Here is a 22,849-nt window from a genome sequence, read left to right on the forward strand (position 1 = left end):
TTTCATTACATCACCTCTTTACTTTTCTGCATATCTTTTCATAAAAAGATAAAAAATATACTTATTTAAGTCATTCTAAATAACTCCTAATGGACAAAAAGAAATGATACGTGGACGTAGGCTAAGTTAGCCAAACTACATTAAATTTGGTGTCTTTTGATGGTAAATATTTTCGGACTATAAATATATTTTTGGCCCTTTATTTGTTTTCTGATGGTAATTACACTAACAATTGCTACCTTGGAGCACATAATTTTTGCATGCAAACTTAAATCACAAATCTTAAAATAGTACTTAGAAAGACCTAAACGGATACTGAAAAAATTAATTCCAAAAGTTTAGTATTATTCATCTCAAATGCTTCTAACACTCTTTCATATAAGTCTAATTAACATACAACGATTCACAAAACTAGAGATAAAAATACATACGAATCATAGAATTAGACATAAAATATATATGAATAAATAACATTTGTTAAAAGTGAATCTATCAACAAATCTTAATTTACTTATTTTTATACATTTACATTTATTTTGTGTTCATTTTTATGTTTGGTTTCCGTGTTCGTATAAGAATTACTCTTCCACTTATGTGCTAACTCAGAGAGTGATTTTGTGGAAGACCCATCTTTGCTTAGAGCCTTTAGAGCAGCTTCCTTCAACTCTAACATACGATTTCTAAGCATCTTTCCTTCATCTCCCTCCATTAGAGCCTTCACTGTTCCGGCAATCTCTTCTCTGCCCACAATCCCATTTTGGTTCATGTTTGGTCTCAATGCCACTTTCAGTCCCTCACTTAGCATCACCGCATTCATCTTTTGCTCAGCAAAGAGTGGCCAAGCAATCAATGGTACGCCATTGACAACACTTTCCAAAATTGAGTTCCAACCACAATGAGTCACAAATCCACCGGTCGAACTGTGGCTTAAGACCTCGACTTGTGGAGCCCAAGAGAAGATGAATAGAGCTCGCTCTTTGGTCCTCTCCATGAACCCTTTTGGCAAGAAACCAATAGCGTCATCTTGGTTTTGGACACTCAAATATGAAGCATTTGCACTTCTATCATCTGGAATTTTTACAACCCATAAAAACCTTTGACCACTCATTTCCAACCCTAGGGCTAGCTCATTGAGTTGGTCATTTGAGAGGGTCCCACCACTTCCAAAAGAGACAAATAGCACCGATCCACGTGGCTGATTGTCCAACCATTTTAAACACTCTGGCCGCTCAAGCGAACAACTTGAACCGGCTCCGACGATCGGTCCAATCGGATAAACAGGTGGGTTTCCTGGTTCATTTCCTTGCAAAGCCTTAATGGGTCCCGGTTCCAAGTCTATGAAGCTGTTTAGGATTATACCATCAGCAAGACTGAACCGTCTGCAATGGTGAAGAATCCATTTATAGACCTCACTGTGGCCATCTCGAGCAGGGTGAACCATGAGGTCTGTAACCCGAACCGGTACACAACCCGGGATTTGGACCGGTTCAAGAAGGTCTATGTACTTGTCACAAGCCGTCTGATCCATATCATCTTGAATTTTTGGAAAAAGGAAGCACCAAGACAAAGTCATGGCGGGTGAGGTAGACAACAGGTACGAGGGGATACAAAACTGTTTTGCTACGTCAAATGCGTCGGTGCCCAAAGGATCAACCACGAAAGCGACTAAATTGGTTGTGGCAATAAGTGACTCGAAAACGTCGCGAATTGAAGGGAGAGAGCGAGTCATTGTGAGGGCAATTTGGGTTACAGGGTCGAGGTGGTGGTGATCGTCGAAGGTTATTGGAGGAAGAAAGAGGTGGTTTATGGGTTCGGAGAGGGATTTGAGGACCGATGTTTGGGCTGAGGACAGTGGTCCGACGGTGGGGATGATGAAAGTGGCGGAGAAGGGGTGGTGGCGAACGAGTTGCTTGGCGAACTCGACGAGTGGGATGAGGTGACCCATCCCTGGACTCGGTAGAAGGGCTACATGGGGTGCTTGTTTCATGTTTTCGTGGGTAGTAGCTAGTAGCTTTGGTTGTGTGCTTTTGATTTGAATGGAAATAACTACGAAGGATGAGTGACATTAAAACTATATAGGCATTGTTTGGCAAACGGAAATCCAGGCTATTATTGTACCCTCTTGAGAAAAAAAAATCCAAAAAGCACTGCTGTTGCTCATCACTTCCCACGTGACGTACGGTGTAATGGACAGAGTGTAAAATGACTCTTTTGTCCTTTTAATTTTGATAAATCAACGGCAGCTATGCACCCGGGCATTTTGGTCATTTACTGTCCCATCATTTGACAGCTATATTTCAAACAAAGTCATTCCGTTTGGTTTGAGTTTTTTGAATTAAATTTTTTAAAAATTGAGTTTTTTAATTTTTATATTTTTTTATTTTTAGTAAATATTTTTAAAATTTTAAATATTTTTTTTACTTTTTTAAATATACCTTATTTAGATATATCTAAAAAGTAAAAAAATATTTTAAAAAATTAATAAATACATAAAAATATAAAAAATATACTGAATTTTTGTATTTTTTTATATTTTTGATATTTAGTAAATTTTTAAAAGAATTTTTTTATAATTTTTTTACTTTTTAAGTATATTTATGTTAGGTGTGTCTAAAAAATAAATTTTTTTTAAAAAATATTCAAAAAAATCAATAAAAATAAAAAAAAAACACGAAAAAATAAGAAAGTAAAATTTTTTAAAAAGTGTTCTTTAAAAAATGAAAACAAGCAATGTTATTTGAAATATAGATGTTGGATTTTTGTCCTTTGTGTTGACTTAGCAAAATAGTAGGGGGAAAATTTCATTTAACTTGATATTTGAATAATTATTTTTAAATTAATAATATTTTATTATTTTATAATTATTTTTTGATCAATCCACTAACATGTGATTTCTTCAATAGCGAGTCTATGAATACTTAGGCCAAGTTTAGCATCTTCTAAAAAATTTAAAAAGTCAAAAAGTCACTATCCTATTTAAGTCACATTATCTTATTTAAGGTCAAGTTTGGCATGAGATAAAAAAGACAAAAAGTCAAAAAGTCACTATCCTATTTAAGTCACATCATCTTATTTAAGTCACATCACCTCTCTAACACATCACTTCAAACCTAACCCTAACCCAACCCATATTTTATAAAAAGTCAAAAAGTGCACTTATTTAGTCTTCCCAAACTAGGCCTAAGTCACATCACCTCTCTAACACATCACTTCAAACCCAACCCAAATCCAATCCATATTTTATAAAAAGTCAAAAAGTGCACTTATTTAATCTTTCCAAACTTGGCCTATTCTTACTTTTAAATCGGATTAATTATTTTTTATTTATTTCTTTTGCCAACAATGCTAAATAAAAAAAATACAAAATTTAGATTTATTTTAAAAATAACTTACATAATGTTTAAGATAAATTTGAGTTACACATCAAATTTTTTGTAGTACTTTTTCTTTTATATTTTAATTTTATGCAAATATCATGGTGTTTTATAACTTCCCCACCAGAACTTCGCCCAGAACTTGGCAAGTTGCGTTTTCACTTATGTAGCCCTCCATATGGCCTATACTAGAGATGACAATCGGAACCTGGTCCGACGGGGATCCGATCCCCTAATCTCGAATTAAGCAGTTATTTCTCGAATAATATCTCTGACGGGTCGGGGATGGTATTAAAAATTAAATTCTCGAATATCATCGGGCCGGGGACGGAGATACATGTTTCAGCCCCGGCCCCGATCCTCGGCCCGATTGCCCCCCGAATTGAATATACTATTTTGCTCTTGGTTATGTGTAATATGTGTGTGTGTGTGTGTAGGGTTTTGGCTGACCACTCACACAACACACACACAACCGCTACACACGCCTCTCCATCTTCTCTCTCTCTCGGTCTCTCTCTCTCTAAAACCCTCTCATCATCGCCGACTCCCTCCCTTCGATATCCTCCTCTTCCTCCTCCTCCTCCTCCCTCCGCTGTCCTCCTTTCCCTTCTCCTCTGCTGTCCTCCTCCCATCACCGCCGATCTGCAATGATCAAGCCAGAACTGAGACCTGCAACGACTTAAACTGCGATCTGCGAATTGCGATTGGGCTTTGGTTGAACACTCCATGCTTCACTATCAGGCATTTTTCGGTACGACATTCTATTACAAAAACTTGGTTGAATTGGCTTACATTTGTATTATTATTATAATCCTTCTGATAGTGTGTTTGCTATCATTTTCTTTTTTTTCTTTTTTTTTTCTATCATTTTTTTTTTGATGAAATGCCCAGAACTCAAATCTGCCCAGTTTGCACTGATCAACCTGTTTTTCTGTGATTTACGCATTTAAAAATATTAGATTGGACATGAATTTATTTAGTGTTTGCTATCATTTTCATGAATTTGGATTTGATGAAGTGCTTTTATTTGTTTTTGCAGATCTGTTTTTCAACCCTCTACTCTTCAATTTTAGATCTGCGTTTCAGCCCTCTCATCTTCAATTTCAGATTTTATTTTTTTTTATTATTATTTTTTTAACGTTGATGATGATGAAACATACTGATTAATTTTTATTTTATTTTTTTGAACTGGTTACAAAGCAGATCTTTAATTTTTATTTTTATTTCAGATCTGTGTTGTGTTGTGTTGAACAAAATTAAAAAAAAAAAAAGGCTCGGGGATATTTTGGGGTCGGGGAAACCCGATCCCCGTTGGGGGGCGGGGACGGGGGGAGTGGTGGGTTCCCGGCCGGGGATCGGGGGCGGGGACGGGGATATTTTCACCTTCGGGGATCGGGGACGGGGAGGGCGATCCCCGGCCCCGCCCCGGCCCGTTGCCATTCCTAGCCTATACATTTGGTCTCTTTTTATTCCCCAAAATATGTGATTTTATATGGTTAAATGTACCTAGCACTCTTGTATTTTATCGTAATGTTACTCCTTTTCTTTTTTTTTTTTCTTTTTTTTACAAAAATAATAAAGTGCCGTTTGGTAACACTTACGTTTTCAGTTTTCTGTTTATATTTACAAAAATTTAAAAAACTCAAATAAAAACTTGTTTGATAAAATTTTTGATTTATAAATCAGTGGTCTCAGTTTATAAATTTGCCAAAAAATGAAAACACAAAAAATGTATTTTCATTTTGAGTTTTCAGTTTTTTTTTTTTTAACCACCCAACACTAGCCACCACTCGCCACCATTTTCCACCACCGTCTTCCGCCATCACCACCCACCCCCTACCCCCCACCACCACTTGCCACCACCACCCACCACCCACCTACCACCCACTCGCCACCACCACCCACCCATTGCCACCACCACCACCACCACCACCACCACCACCACCACTACCACCCACTTGCCATCCACTGCCCGCCACCACCGCCCGCCACCTACTTGCCATCACCACTCACTACCCACTTGCCACCACTATCCACTACCTACAACCACCAGCCACGCACCACCACCAGCCACCTGTCACTCACCCACCCGTCCCCACCACCACCACCGCCGCCACCATCACCCACCACCCACCTGCCACCACCACCCACTCGCTACCACCTACCACCCGCCACCGTCACCCACTCACCCACCCACCACCATCCACCACCACTCGTCATCCGCCACCCACTTGCCACCACCACCAACCACCCGCCGCCACCACCGCCGCCACCGCCACCACTACCCACTCGCTACCACCCACCACCCGCCACCGTCACCCACCCAACCACCATCACCACCCACCACCCACCACTGCCGCCGCCACAACCACCACCACCACTACCACCACCACCCACTCGCCGCCCACCATTGTCATCCACCCACCCACTACCAGTACCCGCCACCTACTCGCCACCCACCTGCCACCACCACCCACCACCCGCCACCGCCGCCACCACCACCCGCCACCACCCACCACCACCAGGTACCCCGCCACCCACCGTCATCACTTTCCACCACCCGCCACCGCCGCCACCACCACCACCCACTCGTTCCCACCCGGCACCGTCACCCATCCACCCACCACCACCCACCACCACCAGCTACCCACCACCCACCGTCTTTCGCCGCCACTTGCCACCACCGTCTTTCGACACCACTTGCCACCACTTGCCATTTTTCACTCTTTTTTATATTTTTTAAATTTTGTAAACATTTTGTCAATTACCAAACGCGTTTGTAGTTTATGTTTTTCTAAAAATAAACAAAAAATAAACAAAAACCAGTTTATAAAATTTTTGTAAATATAAACTGAAAACGTAAACGTTACCAAACACACCCTAAGTGTTTTGATTTATTTATTTTTTTCACTAAATTAATTTTTTACTTTTTTGAAAATAAATTTTGAAAATCAAATCAAACCTGACCATAGTTTTGCCAATACTATTTTGCAGTTTTCTTATATTTTCTCTAATATAAATCATTTTAATCAAATAGATACAAGATAATAGACTATAAGCTTTTTAACAAATTTTTAATTACATTAATAAAAGAGATAGAATAGAAAAAGATGAGCTTGCCAAGGCCTCTGTGGTCAAGTAGCATGTGGTTGTGTCTTAGAGTGCGGTGAGCGAAGGTTTGAGATTTAAGTTGATCAATGAATGCCTTTTTAAGTTGTAATTTAATTTTACTAACATATTAATATTTTATTTTTGATAAAAAAAAATAAATAAATAAAAATAAAAAATAAGATGAGCCACATGATCCATTCATAGCAAAGTCCTAGATGTAAAGTGGAATGTCACTTTGCTCCAAAAAAATATAAAAATAAAAATTTAATGATAATAAAATAAATAAAATGAAATTGGTAGGTTAATTTCCAAATGGAATGTCAGTTTGCTCCAAAAAGTAAAATAAAATTTGATAATAATAAAGTAAATAAAATGAAATTGGTAGGTTACTTTCCAAACTATGAAGAGTATAATAAGGCGGGCGACATGACCCATGCTTGGACACCTATTGGAATATCGCATGATTATATTAAGGCTTTGTTTGGGAGCTGAGTTGATTTTTTAATTTTTTTAATTATTTTGGTTTGGGGTTAAAAAGTCTGCTTTGGAAAGGTTTTTTAGTTTTTTTATTTTTTTTGTGAGAGAAGAAAGGTAATGATTATGGGTTGAATGTGATATTTTGTCTTATTAAACTAAAAAACTTATTTTATTTTTTGTGACTAAAATAGCCAAAAAAGCCTCAAGATTGGCTTCCCAAACGGAGCTTTAAGGTATTTTCTAATTTTTAAAAATTAGTTATGTTTGATTTTGAGTTTTTAAATATGATTTTGAATTTTTGTAATATCTTTAATGAAATTTTTTGGGAAAAAAAATTTAAGATTTGACTTTTTAACAAAATAAATATTTATTTTTTTAATTTTGTCAATTTAAATTCTAATATTTTGATTTATTTTTAATATAATTTATTCATCTATTTTGGTTAAGTAAAAACTGATCGAAGAATAATATTTTAAACATTAAAAATATACATAAAATATCTAAACTACCTTTTATGATTGAGTTTAATAATTAAAATATTATTTTTTTGTCGATTTTTTACTTAACGAAAATAGGTCGATGATTTAGATTAAAAACAAATAAAAAAATTATGATTTAAATTCGAAAAATTAAAAATTTAGGATTTATTTTGCTATAAAAGTCAATTATTATTATTTTTTTTTTTTGAGTCTTGTTAACATATGCCCTTAAAGTACATGATAAGGAAGATTAAAAGTATTATACATTCTTTATTACACTCATTTTCATTTTATGCCTTACATATAAATAGATAAAATATCTTAACATGTGTCCTAAACATATACGGTACTAAAAAAAAATTAGTTGAATTTTCAAAATTAATTGTGGGACTGGTTTCCGTAGGGCATGTGATTGTTTTCGCTAAAAAACATATCTTATTGACCTTTCAGAGGCGGCATTTATTGTTGCAAAAAAGTGTTACAATAATGCTAAGACAAATGTTCACACATGCACATGCCCCTCCTATGCATTGTTTAGGTGTAATGTCTATGTTTTTTCTATTTATATTTACAAAAAAATTTGATAACTGATTTGTTTATTTTTAGAATAATAAAAATAACAGGCACATTTGGTTTGATCAAAATATTTGAAAAAATTTAAAAATAAAAACTAAAGAACATGTTTGGTAAGGCTTTAAATGTTTATATTTATTTTTTATTTATTTAAGATAATGGTGATGGTACAAATCATAAGATTATAATTGAGAGGGTAATTTATAAGTAAATTGGGCCGAGTTGGGTAATGGGTCATTCTGTGGGCCGCAGTAAAAAGGGGTGAGTAAAATGTCTGGTAGTTACCACGGTCCAAAAGAGCTTTGTAGCTAGCTCGGTCGGCATGGTCAGAACGGTGACAGTTAGCTCGGTCAAAACCACATTGAGCCGAGGTATTTTGAGCTTTTTCTCAGGACCTTGCTGTTGAATAGCTCGGTCTAAGCACACTATGGATAGCATGGTCTCAATAGGTAAAACCGAAGTACTAGTAACAGAGGAGAGAACCGAGCTAGGTAGAGCTCGGTCATTTCGGCCAGATTAGTATGGCTATGTTACCTCGGTCATTCTGCCTTACTGCCGAGGTAAAACCATCTCACTTGGAGAAGTAAGAGTTCCACTAGGATTGTGCCACGCGGAACCTATAGTATGGCTATGTAACACAACTTTGATTCTCGAATACACAGGCCTTTTGTCTATTTGTCTATTCTGCTGACTTAGGCATCGGAGAGGTATCCGGCACACACCCGTCGGCTAGCTCCCGTTTGTGTTTTCAGGAAATAAAACGACGACGTTTGAAGGAGCGCGGACTTAATCAACAAGATTATACGAGAACATTATTTCTTTCCCATACAATAATAAATAGTCATATTGACCATATTGGTACAACAACAATCATAGATCAATTTAAAATTAGATATACATAATTGGTTTATCTTTTTCGTTACAATACATATGAAAATTCATCACAATTTTAATTAAGAGAAATACTAACAGCGACAACAAAGTAGAGCAATTCTTTTTTTTTTTATTATTATTATTTTCTAAAAAACACACTAGCAATATTTTATATTAAAAAAAAATGTAAATCCAGAAAACACAACTCATTTCAAGTTAGATTAGACATTTATTAGATTGTATAAAATAAATTTTAAAAATAGTAAAAAAAGTTAAATTTTCTTTTAAAATGAGTGAAAAGTGTTATGAAACTAAACAAATGTCTTGGGTTCGATATTTTTTTTAATCTTTTTCTTATACTTTGCTAGTTAGTAAGATTCTAATGTTAATTTTTTTTTTTTTGAGAACTGCTAGGAAAATTTGTGAGTTATTCAGTAAAAAAACTCATAAATCAAAACTCACTATGTTGTAAAGAGACTTCACGTAAATCATTATTTAATAACATATTCTCATGTAAATAATATAGGATTTTATGAATAAATGTCAGTAAAAAATGCATTGAGGCTAAGGCCATGTTGGGTAATTGAATAAAATAGTCAAAAAAATTTAAAAAAATAAATACAGAAGATTTTTATTTTTTACTAGACTTCATATAAAAAATTAAAAAAATCATTAAAAAATTATATTTCTAAACAAACCCTAACCGCCCTTACTATTATAAGTAAGAATTACGAAAAGTCATACATGTCTCCTACTAAATAATTAATTTTCTATAACGAGAATAATTTTTTATTTTTCAACTTATTTTCTTGACTTCTCCGTGTCCAACCCGTGCATAATTTTCTAATTAAAAAAAAAAAAATGACTCGCACTAGATTACATAATCTTCGTTTGGGATGCGAGTTGATTTTTTAGTTATTTTAATGTAGGATTAAAAAGTCTCATTTGAGATTGACTTTTTTAACTTTTTTTGAGAAAAAAATGAAATGATTATGGTTTGGATGTGACAGTTTGTCTCATTAATTTTTTAACTTATTTCATCTTTTTATAACTAAAATAACCAAAACAACTTATACCTAACATAGTCATAGTTTGAAAGATATTAGGCCATGTTTGTTTGGCGGATTAGGTTGGATAGGATTATAAGTACAGTGAGATTGAGTGAAGAGGTTAGTAATGTAGTGATATTAAGTTAGAGATATAGAATAAAGAGTGTTTGTTTGTACGTCACTAGATTAGTAATACTATGGATAGTATTAATATATAAAATTAATATTTTTTTAATTTTTAATATTTTTTTAATATTACTATAATTAATTTTTTTTTGAACTTTTTAAGCTCAATAATCTAAAAACACTTAAAAATAAATTATTTATTTTTTGTTTTGCTACGCTCCCAACAGGTAAGCTAGGCCGGCCACTGTAGTAGATTGTTAATCAGCCTAGAGTAATAATCCTCCCATGTATTTTCAAACCAAACATTCCATACGTGGACCCCACCTTATTCACAAGCCACTCCTACCACCCATGCCGCCAAACAAACGGGGCCCACGCGTTTCTTCTATTAGAAAAATGAATATTTTATTATAGTGCCTCATTTGTTTCCGCTTTAGCATGGAGTGGCCGTGGGGGTGGCCAAACCTCGTTTGGGTTGGACCTCGATTGGCACTACAACAAAAAGAAGTTACGGAAACGTTTTTTTTATGGCATTTTTATTAAAACGTCATCATTGATCAATTAAAAATTAAAAATTACAGTGCTATGTTAATTAAATTTCAAAACAGTGTTGTTGTGGGTGCACATCTGACGCCGTTACATATTCTATCTCACTCTTTCCCTCTCTCTCACTCTTGCTCGAATTCACTCTCTCTCACTCTCACCTTCGCTCGATGTCTTTCTCAGTCTCAGTCTCACTTTCGCTCTTGCTCAAATTCTCTCTCACTCTCAGTCTCATTCTCACTCTCTGTACTCATCTCTTCATCAGATCTATGAAGTTTGTCGAAGATTTGAAGGTTGATTCTTGAAGATTCGAAGGTTGATTCTCCAGATTTGCAGTTGTCTCTCACTCTCGCTCTCGCTCTCGCTCTCGCTCTCGCTCTCGCTCTCATTCTCTCTGTCTTAGTCTCGCTGTCGCTCTTGCTCGAATTCTCTCTCTCTCAGTCTCAGTCTCACTCTCTGTACTCATCTCTTCATCAGATCTATGAAGTTTGTTGAAGATTTGAAGGTTGATTCTTGAAGATTCGAAGGTTGATTCTCCAGATTTGCAGTTTCTCTCACTCTCGCTCTCGTTCGAATTCTCTCTGTCGCAGTCTCGCTCTCGCTCTTGCTCGAATTCTCTCACTCTCACTCTCTGTACTCATCTTTTCATCAGATTCGAAGGTTGATTCTTGAAGATTCGAAGGTTGATTCTCCAGATTTGCAGTTGTCTCTTTCGATTTTGTTAGTTTCAATTTGTTTAGGTTTTTTATTTTTAATAGATTTTTTACATTCTAACTCAGATCTGGCTTCTCACTTCTGATTTTCTGTTTTTATTAGATCTCATCGTTCATCAATTGGTCGATTAATCTACATGAAACCTGTTTGAGATTTGGCTTCTCAAATCTGTAAGTTTTTATTAGATCTCTCTCTCTCTCTCTCTCTCTCTCTCTCTCTCTCTCTTCTTTGTGTGTACTGTTATATATATATATATATATATGCTGTTAGAATTGCAATATTACTTGGGATTTGCTCTTTATTTTCAGATTATAACTTCTCATTCTCTTTTGTTATTGGCAGAGGGTATTTTTTTACTCTGGATCTGGGTTTAAAATATTTTGTACTCATTCCTTTCAGGAGCAAGCAGAAGTTAATAACTTACATTCAATAGCATTTTGTTATATCATGTAATATACTTCAAATTGTTGTAAAACCCCAAAACATATATTTTTTCCTTATTGATTTGTCATAATTTGACCTGAATGCCACTGATTTGTAATTTTCCTCAATAATCAACTAAAGAAATAAATGTTTCCCTCTCTCTCTCTCTCCCCCTCTCTCTCATTTTATTTTTTTAAATAGGTTAGTTAAGGAGACTGGAACCTGTGTCTGTTTATCAGGGGCATGTGACCCAAGTCAATGGGGTGTCCCCTTGGTGGCATTAATGTTTCCTCTTTTGTTACTTGTTTATTATGAATGGCTCTTTTATCCAGCTTTCCAATTTAAGATGCCAAACTATTTTGTAAACTGTTTGTTCTTAGGAAGAAGTCTTCAAAGGATTTTAAGCATTGGACGGATTTTCAATATGGTATTTTACAAATAAAAAAATTATTTTTGCTCTGTTTCAATTGTTGCTGATAACTCTTTATGTTGGATCCAGTGACTGCTGATCCAAACCTAAATATTTGACCTATTTATTGTTTTCATTTATATATTTCTATGTTCATCTGATATGCAAGTTAGATGCTCCGTCGTTCTTAAAATCTGGAAGCCATATCTTCAGTCAAAAGAGAATGAGAAGTTATAATCTGAAATTATTTTTGTGCTTGAAACATTCACAATGCATTGTGATTTATGCATGTAGGTTCAAAAGAGGCTCTTAGAATTCATACTTGCTGCATTCCATCGATCTCTTGATTTTGTTGCACTTCTGAAGGTATTCTCCTGATTTTGTTGCACTTCTGAAGCCATATCATAGGATTTTATTCATTTTTCTATTTTTTTGTTCCTTTTTCCCCAAAATGATGTATGACCTTGACGATGTTCTTCTTATCAACAACAGGTTTGGAGTGGAATCTGCACCTGCAATTGTATTTTTGAAAGAACATGGAATCAAACCTGTTGTGTACCATGGTATGTCACTCTTTTTATTTTGTTTCCCCTATTATAAGGTGTTTTACTTTAGAAGATCCGTGTGATACATGAAATAGAGATAGTAATACTTACTGGGAATATATATTAAGTTTTTTGAGAGACTTTTTCTTAACCAATTAGCGTTTTGACAAAAAAGAACAATATTTTAGTCAAGTTGGTGTGATCAATCTTCTCCAAGAGAAAGGTGGTCTCTGTTTTGTAGTTTTTTTTTTTTGTTTACTATTTTTGGAAGTGTTTTGGTTTGGGTCTGTAATGGTTTGACGCTTCATTTTGAGGTTTTGTTTTGCTTAGATTGCTTGATTCAACTTGACAAGCCTTAATTCCAATTACTTGGGGTTGACTACACCCTGCATACATCCATAACTTTTTACTCAGCTCTACGTAGAGCTAGTGTGTTTTGAGTTTTGACTAGATAAAAGCTTTATAATATTCTGGAAATCCAACAGCGTTGGGGTTACCCTTGGGGACATGTTAAAACATTAGAAAAATTATTAGGTTTGTAATTTCAAGGACCTTTGGGTAATTATGTGATTCGGCCATCCCAATGCTTAGTTAACACACATTGTAGTCAAGTATGTAATATGAATCGTAGTTTATAATCTTTATTTATATACTTATTAACATCTTCTTTTGTTGTTCCTTGTCAAAGGTTGTCAATCTAAATATTGGTGCTAATCAGCATACAGTTGCAAATTTTGAACACCTTGGAGACAAGCCGACAACTCAGGTGGAAGTTTGGGTTAATGTGACCAGTTGTGAGAAGCAGTTTTTGGAACTGCTTGATGTAGTGAATTGCTATTAGAGTATTGTGTATTGTTGTTAGATTAGCTACTACTAGTTAATTTGTATTGATGCTTAAAGCTGTTAATTTGTATTGGTACTTTGGATTGAATAGTATGTCATCTTTGCTTCATTGGTATGTGTTGTTGCAAAAGCAACTGCTATATTACCAAGCCTCATTTTTAACTTGTCACAAGGACTATTAATTAAAGGCACAATTGTTCAAATATTTATACTCTGTTTTTCTCTCAGGATATACAAAAGATAGAAGCAGTGTCGTGGCCATAGGACTCAATGTTCACACAGCACTAGTTGAGATACGTGAAAAGCTTTCCATTCCCGAAGCACAATGGCCTCAAGCGATTAGTGAGCTTTGCGCTCTGAATCATATAGAGGAAGCTGCTGTTCTTAGCACTTGTAACAAGGTACAAGGCAGTTTCTTCTCACCCATTTAATTCAATGTATCTTGTTCTTTGACTCGAGGAAGCCTTTTCTTAACTATTTTGGGTCAGCGAATTTTGTGGCTTTTGATATTCTCTCTAAAATCTTTTAATATGTCCTTTGAAGGATGTTCGGGACACAAGGTGCTGTTACAGGTGTAGGGCTGTCAATTGGCTACCCTATAGAAGGTGATGGATTACGTGCAGGACTGGTGGTAATTTCAGCTGCTCCAAGCGGTCCTGCAAATAAGGCTGGCATTTTGTCTAGGGATGTTATCTTGAAAATTGATGACACAAGTACCGGAACCATGGGCATATATGATGCAGCAGAGTGCTTGCTGTGAGTTCTCTACTATGCTCGTCACTTAGTTTTCCATGTAACATTTCTGTTCACCAAATATTATCTACAATCAATTAGTGAGATGTACATTCGCCAGTTTTAAACTATTATTGAATTCCTTCTCATAGGTTATCACGCATTGAACCCTTATTTTAGAACTATATTGCATGATTACTTATGCATACAATGTGTGGTGAGAAATGAAATATTAAGACTGGCAGTTAAAAAGTGCATTAACTTTTCTATCATGATATCTATCATAGCAGCTTATGGTGCATTGAATTTTTATTTTTATAGCTATATTCTAAATGATACTTTTTGCCCAAATGGATTATGACAATGACTATTCATCTTTCGAATGTGATTTACTGAATGATACTTTTATAGCTATATTCTAAATGATACTTTTATAGCTATATTCAACTAGGCTCAATGGCAATTGTTCATTCTCAGAGCAGTTCCTTCATGAGATTGGCGCCTTTGGACTTTGAGGTTTGTCATTTGGAAGAGATCTTTCTATGGCTATTGCACACATTTTTCAGTTGGTAACTAGGTAAGATGGAGTTGAATAATGCCATTCGTGTTTTAATACATTATAGTTGGGTAACCGGCTTAAGCTAGCTACTACTTGTATTTTTTTTGTTTCACTCAAGGTTGCTTGCCCATGTCCCGCTGGGACGCACTAAACAGTTTCTTCAAAAATGCCGGGTAAGAAGATCATTTTTACCATTTAATATCCAAACAAGCAAAAAATTTGCAATAATATGGTAATGTCTTTAAATATTTGTAAATTCATACTAGTTCTTGTGAGTATTGAACCCTATTCCGATACTATTCTGATTACTTGATCTTTTCATGTACAGAGCAAAAATTATATTTGGCTTGAATGCATTAAGTGGCAGAACAGTAGGACCTGACGGTTCTGCTGTAGGAGCTTGGAATTCCAGCAATGCAGAATCTCTTATAAGATATACTGTCAACAAGGGATACACTATTAATGGCTGGGAACTTGGTAAGAACTCTCATACATCATTCCAGGCATGCCGAAAATAAGAATAAATAAATAAAAGTAAGAATAAAAATAAAAATAAATAATAGGTTACGGTGTTCTTCCTTTGAGGTGTGATTTATAGAACATATAACTTGAAAAAGAATTTATCTGATTTTAACAGTAGCTATTTCTTTAGGTATCACTACAGCAATTAAATTACTTCAAATTAGAATTTATCGTATCTTGATGGTGAATCCCAGCAATTCAGCAACCTCCAAAGCATTTTAAAAGCCTCTGGAACTTCAACAGTAGCATGGGTTGGTGAAGCCGGTGGAGCTTATAACAGTGGCCGTAATCTTGTCACTAATGCGTTTGTGTTTAGCTTTTGGTACGTAAGATCTGACTTATTTTCAAGATCATTTTTTTTCTCAACTCTGAGATAGTATGTTCAGCTTAGGACTAATCTTTATGCTAACCAAACAGGTACTTGGATCAACTTGGGATGGCAGCCTCTTATGATACCAAAACATACTGTAGACAAACATTGATAGGTGGAAACTATGGCCTACTCAACACTACCACCTTTGTTCCAAATCCTGATTACTACAGGTTCTATTCCTGAATCCCACAACATTATCTTTATATCACAGCAATCATGGTGATGAAAATCATCAACTTTTATTCTCACAAAATAAGAATGAGAATTAAAACGAAGATGGATCTATGTATGCATATCTATATGTATATATACACACGCTGATATTGTCATTACCATTTTTTGGCTCCAAAACAAGAGGCAGAGCAACCAAACTTACTTATTTTGAACTGTTTTTTTATGTGCTTAATGAAACCATTGTGCAGTGCTCTTGAACACAATCCTGAAGCTTTTTGCAAGGTTGTTTTGTGTTTCCCACACTATCTGCACTACTTGCGTTATTTACTTTTTCACTAGTGGTTAATTTCCATTGAATTGATTTGTTTGTCTGTGATTTCTGGATTTTTTGAAAAGCTTAAATTTTGGATTTATTTCAGAAAAAGACATTCCAACTAATTTTCTGGATGAAGTTGCAAAGCAAGCCTCAAGCTCTGGAGCACAGGTAGGGATATTCCTGATCATGTGCTTTCACTAAACGGATTATACTCTGATAATTGCAGTGTGATGGTTTGTTGAGAAGATACATAAAAATGATGTGGAAAACAGGCAGGGAAAACAACAAAGGAAAATTTGTTGAGAAGTTCATTTTTAAGGGGTATATAGCATTCAGTCAGAAACTTCTCTTAAGGTTTTTATTGATGATGTTAACATTTTTTTTTCATTATCTTTGTCAGTCAGAAACTACTATTCTAAAAGTAGTGTGCCTTTAATCTTAGTTATTATCTTTGTTTCCATTTAACTGTCGTGATCCCATTTTGTATCGGAACTCTGTATCAAAATTTTGTTCGTTGATTATACTATCGTAGACTAAAAAAAAAAACGATTTAGATTATTAAGATAACTTATAATGAATTACATGGGCATAAATAGTACAATTCATTCCATAGATATGTGCAGGAGATTGAAGGATGTTACAAGTGATTGGCTTTTCCCACTTTTTGCGGTTATATCAACCATTTGCTTGGTGGATTTAGACAACTGTGACATGTTGCTCCCTTTTTTTCATGGTTGGTGGTGCAGAGGACATGCACCATCGCAGTGAACTATTGTAATTACGAATTTGACGCTTCTTCCTTTTTCTTGCTTTGACTTAAAAAAAGGAGTATAAGAATCTAACGCACATGTTATCTTGCAGGGTATGATATGCAGTTCGATGTAAAATATGCTTACTTCAACTTCTTACAATCAATTCCTCACCCATCATCCCATGGTCTGACACCACATGAAATGGGATTTGTTGGATCATCCTCAGATACATCTATTTGCTATTTAGGAGATGAACCAGATATCAATGCTATGGAGAGGGTGAATGTGGCTGAAAACGGAGGTGACAGTGACGAAGAATGAATAATGATGTGTTAATGAGGGTGGTTTGATCTTTTGAGGAGCTCTTTGGTGAGAAGATGCAGAGTGTAGAACAGAGAAAAAGCCGGAACATCTTCTATGTTTGCATCATTGAACTTTTGAACAGGTTTTGGGGAATTTTGCTTGCTGGTTGAAGATATGGTGACAGAACTATCTCTTAGTATTCTCAGTAAGTTGGGTCTCTTCAAATATTTTTTTGTAGAGTTCTTATTGTCAGTGGGAGAGACTGCTGCTAAAGTAGGTTCAATGAACGAGGCTCCTGCTAAAGAATGGCTTGAGAAGAGCAAGATGTTTTGATGTTCTTTGAAGTACCAAAAGTGACAGCTATGTTTTGATTGGAAATTGGTGGTTTTATTTTCACTTTGTGACTTCTATTTTTGTTTATTTATTTTTCTTAAATGAAGAACCAAACAGAAGAAAAAGAGGGAATAATAACAATACCCACAGATTGCTTGGTCTTAGTAATCACATAACTCTGTAATATCAATTTTCAACAAAATTTATGATCAATGATTGAATCATAATGACCATCACGTTTTATTTACTCTTTTTTATATATATTTTGAATGGATTTATTTTACCATTCAAAATGGTATTTTATTTCATATTCTTGCATCAGTAGCAGGAACCCCCCCACCCAAAAAAACAAAAAAAAAAAGAAGAAAAAAGTGGCGTTTTTTGAAAAAATGCCATAAAATGAAAAAAGTGGCGTTTTTTAAAAAAACGCCACAAAATGACGTCATTGTAGGGAGTAGCACAAATTAAAAAAATAAAAAAAATAGTGAAAAAACGCCACTAAATGACGTCATTGTGACGTCACACGTTAATTTGGGACGGAGGATGAGACGGTGGTCAAAGATTTTACGGCGTTTTTTAAAACGCCGTCTAATATTTTTAGCGACGTTTTTTAAACGTTGGGTAGCTATTGCGGCGGCCCTATCAGCGGCGAAAGTTTTACACGTCACTATAAGATATTACGGCGTTTTTCAGGCTTTTCGCGGCGTTTTAAAAACGCCGCTAAAGAACGAATTTCCTGTAGTGTGGATTTGTACTATACAGTGAGCAGATATATGTTATCTAAGCTCGGTTCGGTCTGATATAAGGTCTAATCTAGTTAACCTAAGCCTGATCTTTAAAAAAAAAAGGACAAATTACAAACACCCTCTCGGGATTTGGTAAAAATATAAATTTTTTTTGAGATTTAAGAAATTACATCCCGTCCTCTGAAGTTTATATTTTCATAACAAATTGTCCCTGAGGTTTTTATTTTCATACAGATTCCCCCCTAATTTTTCCTAATTTGTTATGAAAATTTGACCCTCAAGAGATAATTTGTAATTTCTCAAACCTCAGGAGGGAATCTATATTTTTACCAAACATTGAGAGGGTGTTTGTAATTTGTCCAAAAAAAAAATAATTTGAAGCCGGTCTACTTAACCCAATAAGTATAAGTTATTAATTTTTTATTTTTTATTTTTTTGAACGAATGCTAAATTATTTATATTCTTTTAATTTTTATTTGAATTTAAAACATTAATAAAATCTAATGATAGAATAAATATGATATATTAACAAATGTTTTAATATAAGTCTAAAAAGTAGTGTATAATGCTCCATAAATGGGATCTTTTATAATTAGTTTACTTTGTTTTATAATGAAAATAATATAAAATTATAATTAATATTCTATAAACGGGCAAACCGTGTTAGGTTGGGTTAAAACTCTTTATCTTAACTCTAATCTGAATATTAAATAGATATAAAATCTCAGTTCAACCTGATCTTATAAACTAAATATTTTATCATAATTCTAAAAATATTGAGTTGGACCGGGCAAATTGTGTTATCAGGCCCATGCTCATGAAAAAAACTTCAATGCAACGATGATACCGCATCATCGGCATCATCATCTAATATTTTCTTACTATTTACCCTCTCATATATATATGTATCACCTAAAAAAGTAAGTTTTTTTCTTTTTTTTATCGGCACTTAAAAAAAAAAAAAAAAAAAAAAAAAAAATAATAATAATAATAATAATAATAGAAGAGTAAGAATTTATTATTCACATATAAAGTTTATTATTTGTTGGTATTAGTATCACCGTTGCACTAAGGTTTTATTCCATGCCCACCCCTGGAATTTGGGCAATGCAAAATAGTTTTAAAAAGAAGATTGTAGAAATAATTCACCCACTATTGGAAATTTTGAAATTAGTGGCCTTTCAAAGAAGGCTGCTGTAGGCTAGTGAAATTAAAATATCCTGTTCATCAGTTTCCATTTTCAAAATAACAAAAGAGGGCTTATGTCAGGTTATCGGTATCTATTAATACTTGTAAGTGAGCGGCGTGCCACACACGCCACTTTTGCCCAATGCAATACAATTAATTTTAATTTATTTAATCTAAGGGCAAGTGGCATTATGGTTAAGGCTTGGGTTTAAATCTCAATATTACAAGTTTAATTTTCTTTCTTTTGGGCCAATCTCCTGTGCAAAGAATAGTTGATTAGGAGGTTGTACCTTAAGTTGTCTTATCAGCACTTGGTGTGGACCTCAAGTTGTCTAATCAGTACTTTGTGTGTGTTCAATGCTCCTCTGCTGTGCGAGTCCTGACTTAAGCGGAGCTTGTCTTGAGAGGTTGGGGTAAGTTCTCAGGTTATAGTTTCCTCGCTCGGAACGGCTAACAGGACACCCTGGTGAGCGGAGCTTGTCTTCAGAGGTCGGGGCAAATTCTCAGGTTATAGTCTCCTCGCTCGGAACGGCTAACAGGACACCCTGGTGAGCTTTTTAAGGGGTGCTGCCTCAGAATGGCTAACAGGACACCTTGGTGAGCTTTGTAAGGGGCACTGCCTTGGACTTGCGGAAGGGTAGTGAGGATTTTTCTGTAACAAAAAAAAAAAATTATTTATTTTATTTTATTTTATTTTTTATGTATTTTTGTTTCATAAACAAAAATAATATATACAAATAAAATATTTCAAATGAAATTTAAGGGTTGTTTGGGGTGCCCTAAATAAGTGTATTTTTTTTGTCTTTTTGGACTAAAAAATTGAGGAAAAAAATATGGATGTTTGGGTTAACTTTTTTACTTTTTATGAAAAAATGTGTATTAAAAAATTGTATAAATTAGTGTGTAGTGGAAAATTAAAATTGAAAGTTGTGCTGCCGTAATTTTTGACTTTTGGTGAATGGTGATAACTTTTTAATTTTTTGAGTAACTTTTTGACTTTTTGACAACTTACCAAACTTGGCATTATTGTTTAAATATAATTAATTTCTACAATAGATCATAATGTTTATATTGATGATTTGTTCAAAAAATAGTGACGGTATGTTTGTTAATTTTCAAATAATAATTACAAAATTAACAATTTCAATGCACATTTAACATATTTTCATTATATATGTTAATATATATTAGGTTAATATATAATATAAGTATGTTCCTTAAAAATCTAGAAAATTCCCTATAAATCTAAGAGTCCTTACTTTATTGTAATACTCTCCTATATATAGGAGTTATTGTACCTTGATTCAAATATACAATTGATATATATTTCACTTAACAAATTTAATATGGTATCAGAGCTCTAGATCCTAAAATTATAACCTTCTTTCTTTTTCTTTTATGCTTAGTCCCATACACAATGGTACTACAACATTCATTCAATCACCCAAACACTTTCAGCATTTATTCAATCACTCAAACACTACTTAGACTGTTTCGCCTTATTTTTTTTTACCCAAATTTTTTTCCCTTTACCATCAAACTGACCGGAATCTTTTCACGATTCCAATGGCACCAATTTCATCACTAAAACGTACCACACGCACCGTCTTTGTGCTCGGCGCATCAACTGCTTTCGCCGTCAATCGTACATACGCTCCCATATGCGCATAACCAACCCACTGCTCAGTCGCTTAGCCGCGCAGTCGCTAACATCATCCCATTACGTCAGCTCCACACGCTTGGCTTTGCCTTCTTGTGCTGACGTCACATGCATGCGTCTTCAGGCCTCCGTGCCACGCTAACACGCTGACGTCATACCTAGCTTTCTGACGTCAAACCTAAACAGTGCAGCCTTTGATTTTTCTCATCTTATCCAATTTCTGCCTATTTTTTGGCGGTTCACATTGGTTCTCACCTAATTTGGACCTTCTTAGTGTACTTCCTTTTTTGCTGATTCTGCTCTTATAGCATTGTTTTTCTCTATTTACTTCACCAAACCACTGTTATGGATAGTCATGATGCTTCCCATCCAATCTCTGTTTTCCTTGATGACTCCAACTGCATGTTACGAGCCCAGGCCATGTCCGGTTTTCTGAAAGGGAAGAAACTCTGGCGCATTATCACTGGAGATGTGGTTCCACCAATGAAAGAGGTTCATGCAACGACTGCCACATATGAAGACCGTTTAGAGGAATGGGACAGTAAGAACTACCAGATTATCACTTGGCTTCGGAATACTTCTGTTACCGTTATCAATTTATAATTTGGTCGTTTTTAACTTGACTCCGTGACTACTCTTACCAAAGACATTTGGGATTTTTTGTCAGAAAGTTATTAGACTACTGGTCTTGCTCATCAGTATCAACTTAAAAGTCAACTTCATCACATGCGTTAAGAGCCTGGTCAGTCTGTTAATGATTTCCTCTCTCAGATATATTCTACCTAGGACCAGCTTGCTCTTTTTGAACCTGACTGGCCTCATCTTGAAGATGCTGCCTTATTTACTCAGTATCGTAATTGTAAGAACCCTCATAATTAATGTGATCTTATGGTGTATTTATCTGAAAACTGATTAGGTATGATTAAATTAGATTAAATATTGATCAATTGCTTAAGTTTGACTTAATTACCATTAGACCACTTAGTGGCCACTACCTCTCACATGTTGAGCCTTGTACACACTTAAATCAAAATATTTGCTTAGCCTTCCTCCTTGCCATAGCCGACCAAGAGAGAAGAGAGGGAGAGAGTGAGAGAAATTGGATTCATCTTGAAGAATTGCTTGGTGATTGAAGTATAGATTGCATATTTGAGCTCCCCAAACCTTGAATACAAGACTTAGGTAAGGATTTCATCTTCTCATTCTTGTGTTTGAGCTAATTCGTGCATGGTCCATGTTAAATTGTAGAGCTAAGTCATGTTTTAGTTCATACATGTTGATGTAGAGCATAATTCATGCATGCATGTTCGAATTGTTGAGTTGTGAGTTGATTTCATGATAAAATGGTACATGCATGTCCATAATTTTGTAATGGTCCATGTTTTCATCTTGTTTTTGGATCAATTGGCTCCTTAGAGCATCAAATTAAAGCTTCAAAATGATTTGAATTCATGCATGTTTGCATGTTCATCTTGTTCTTGAAAAATGGTTTGAAATTGAGTTTGAATTAAACACCCTTGGGCTTTGATTTCTCAAATTGAGCTTTGAACCATGTTATTCCATGTGTATATAAATGTTTTCCAGAAAATGGGCCCAAGCGGATTGGTTTTGATGCATTTGAATGTGAGTTGAGCTTGGTGGTGCAATCTGGG

General features: G+C 34.9%; 2 protein-coding genes across 7 annotated transcripts; one reads left to right on the forward strand and one right to left on the reverse strand.

Annotated features, from left to right (window-relative positions):
• Positions 1 to 324: 324 nt before the first annotated feature.
• LOC114264410 (hydroquinone glucosyltransferase) lies at positions 325 to 2,078 on the reverse strand. Its single transcript, XM_028205023.2, has one exon. The coding sequence runs from the start codon at positions 1,985 to 1,987 to the stop codon at positions 518 to 520; it is 1,470 nt and encodes a 489-aa protein (XP_028060824.2). The 5' UTR covers positions 1,988 to 2,078; the 3' UTR covers positions 325 to 517.
• An 8,638-nt stretch (positions 2,079 to 10,716) lies between these two features.
• Positions 10,717 to 17,417, forward strand: LOC114294798 (heparanase-like protein 3). Of its 6 annotated transcripts, none has more exons than XM_082916477.1 (14): positions 10,748 to 11,287; positions 11,422 to 11,489; positions 12,446 to 12,517; positions 12,644 to 12,714; positions 13,385 to 13,462; positions 13,768 to 13,940; positions 14,083 to 14,295; positions 14,709 to 15,307; positions 15,547 to 15,674; positions 15,770 to 15,895; positions 16,148 to 16,181; positions 16,319 to 16,383; positions 16,839 to 16,989; positions 17,077 to 17,417. In XM_082916477.1, exons 8-13 carry the CDS (start codon positions 15,293 to 15,295, stop codon positions 16,981 to 16,983), a joined length of 513 nt encoding a protein of 170 aa, XP_082772603.1. In that variant the 5' UTR covers positions 10,748 to 11,287; positions 11,422 to 11,489; positions 12,446 to 12,517; positions 12,644 to 12,714; positions 13,385 to 13,462; positions 13,768 to 13,940; positions 14,083 to 14,295; positions 14,709 to 15,292; the 3' UTR covers positions 16,984 to 16,989; positions 17,077 to 17,417. The 6 variants fall into 6 exon arrangements, with proteins under 6 accessions (XP_082772604.1, XP_082772605.1, XP_082772603.1 ...); XM_082916475.1 differs by lacking the exon at positions 13,385 to 13,462 and having other exon boundaries at positions 14,709 to 15,003; positions 15,159 to 15,307; XM_082916476.1 differs by lacking the exon at positions 13,385 to 13,462 and having other exon boundaries at positions 10,749 to 10,920; positions 11,083 to 11,287.
• The last annotated feature ends 5,432 nt before the right edge of the window (positions 17,418 to 22,849 follow it).

Source organism: Camellia sinensis, chromosome 2, assembly GCF_055761805.1.
Source record: "Camellia sinensis isolate YWXY chromosome 2, ASM5576180v1, whole genome shotgun sequence".
NCBI lineage: Eukaryota > Viridiplantae > Streptophyta > Magnoliopsida > Ericales > Theaceae > Camellia > Camellia sinensis.

Bases quoted from the DNA above. Each gene is read 5' to 3' on its own strand.
- LOC114264410 (XM_028205023.2), bottom strand. From the start codon at position 1,987: ATGAAACAAGCACCCCATGTAGCCCTTCTACCGAGTCCAGGGATGGGT.
- LOC114294798 (XM_082916477.1), top strand. The intron at 15,896-16,147 runs GTTCTATTCCTG...ACCATTGTGCAG, and splicing joins CCAAATCCTGATTACTACAG to TGCTCTTGAACACAATCCTG. The intron at 16,384-16,838 runs GTAGGGATATTC...AGATATGTGCAG, and splicing joins CCTCAAGCTCTGGAGCACAG to GAGATTGAAGGATGTTACAA.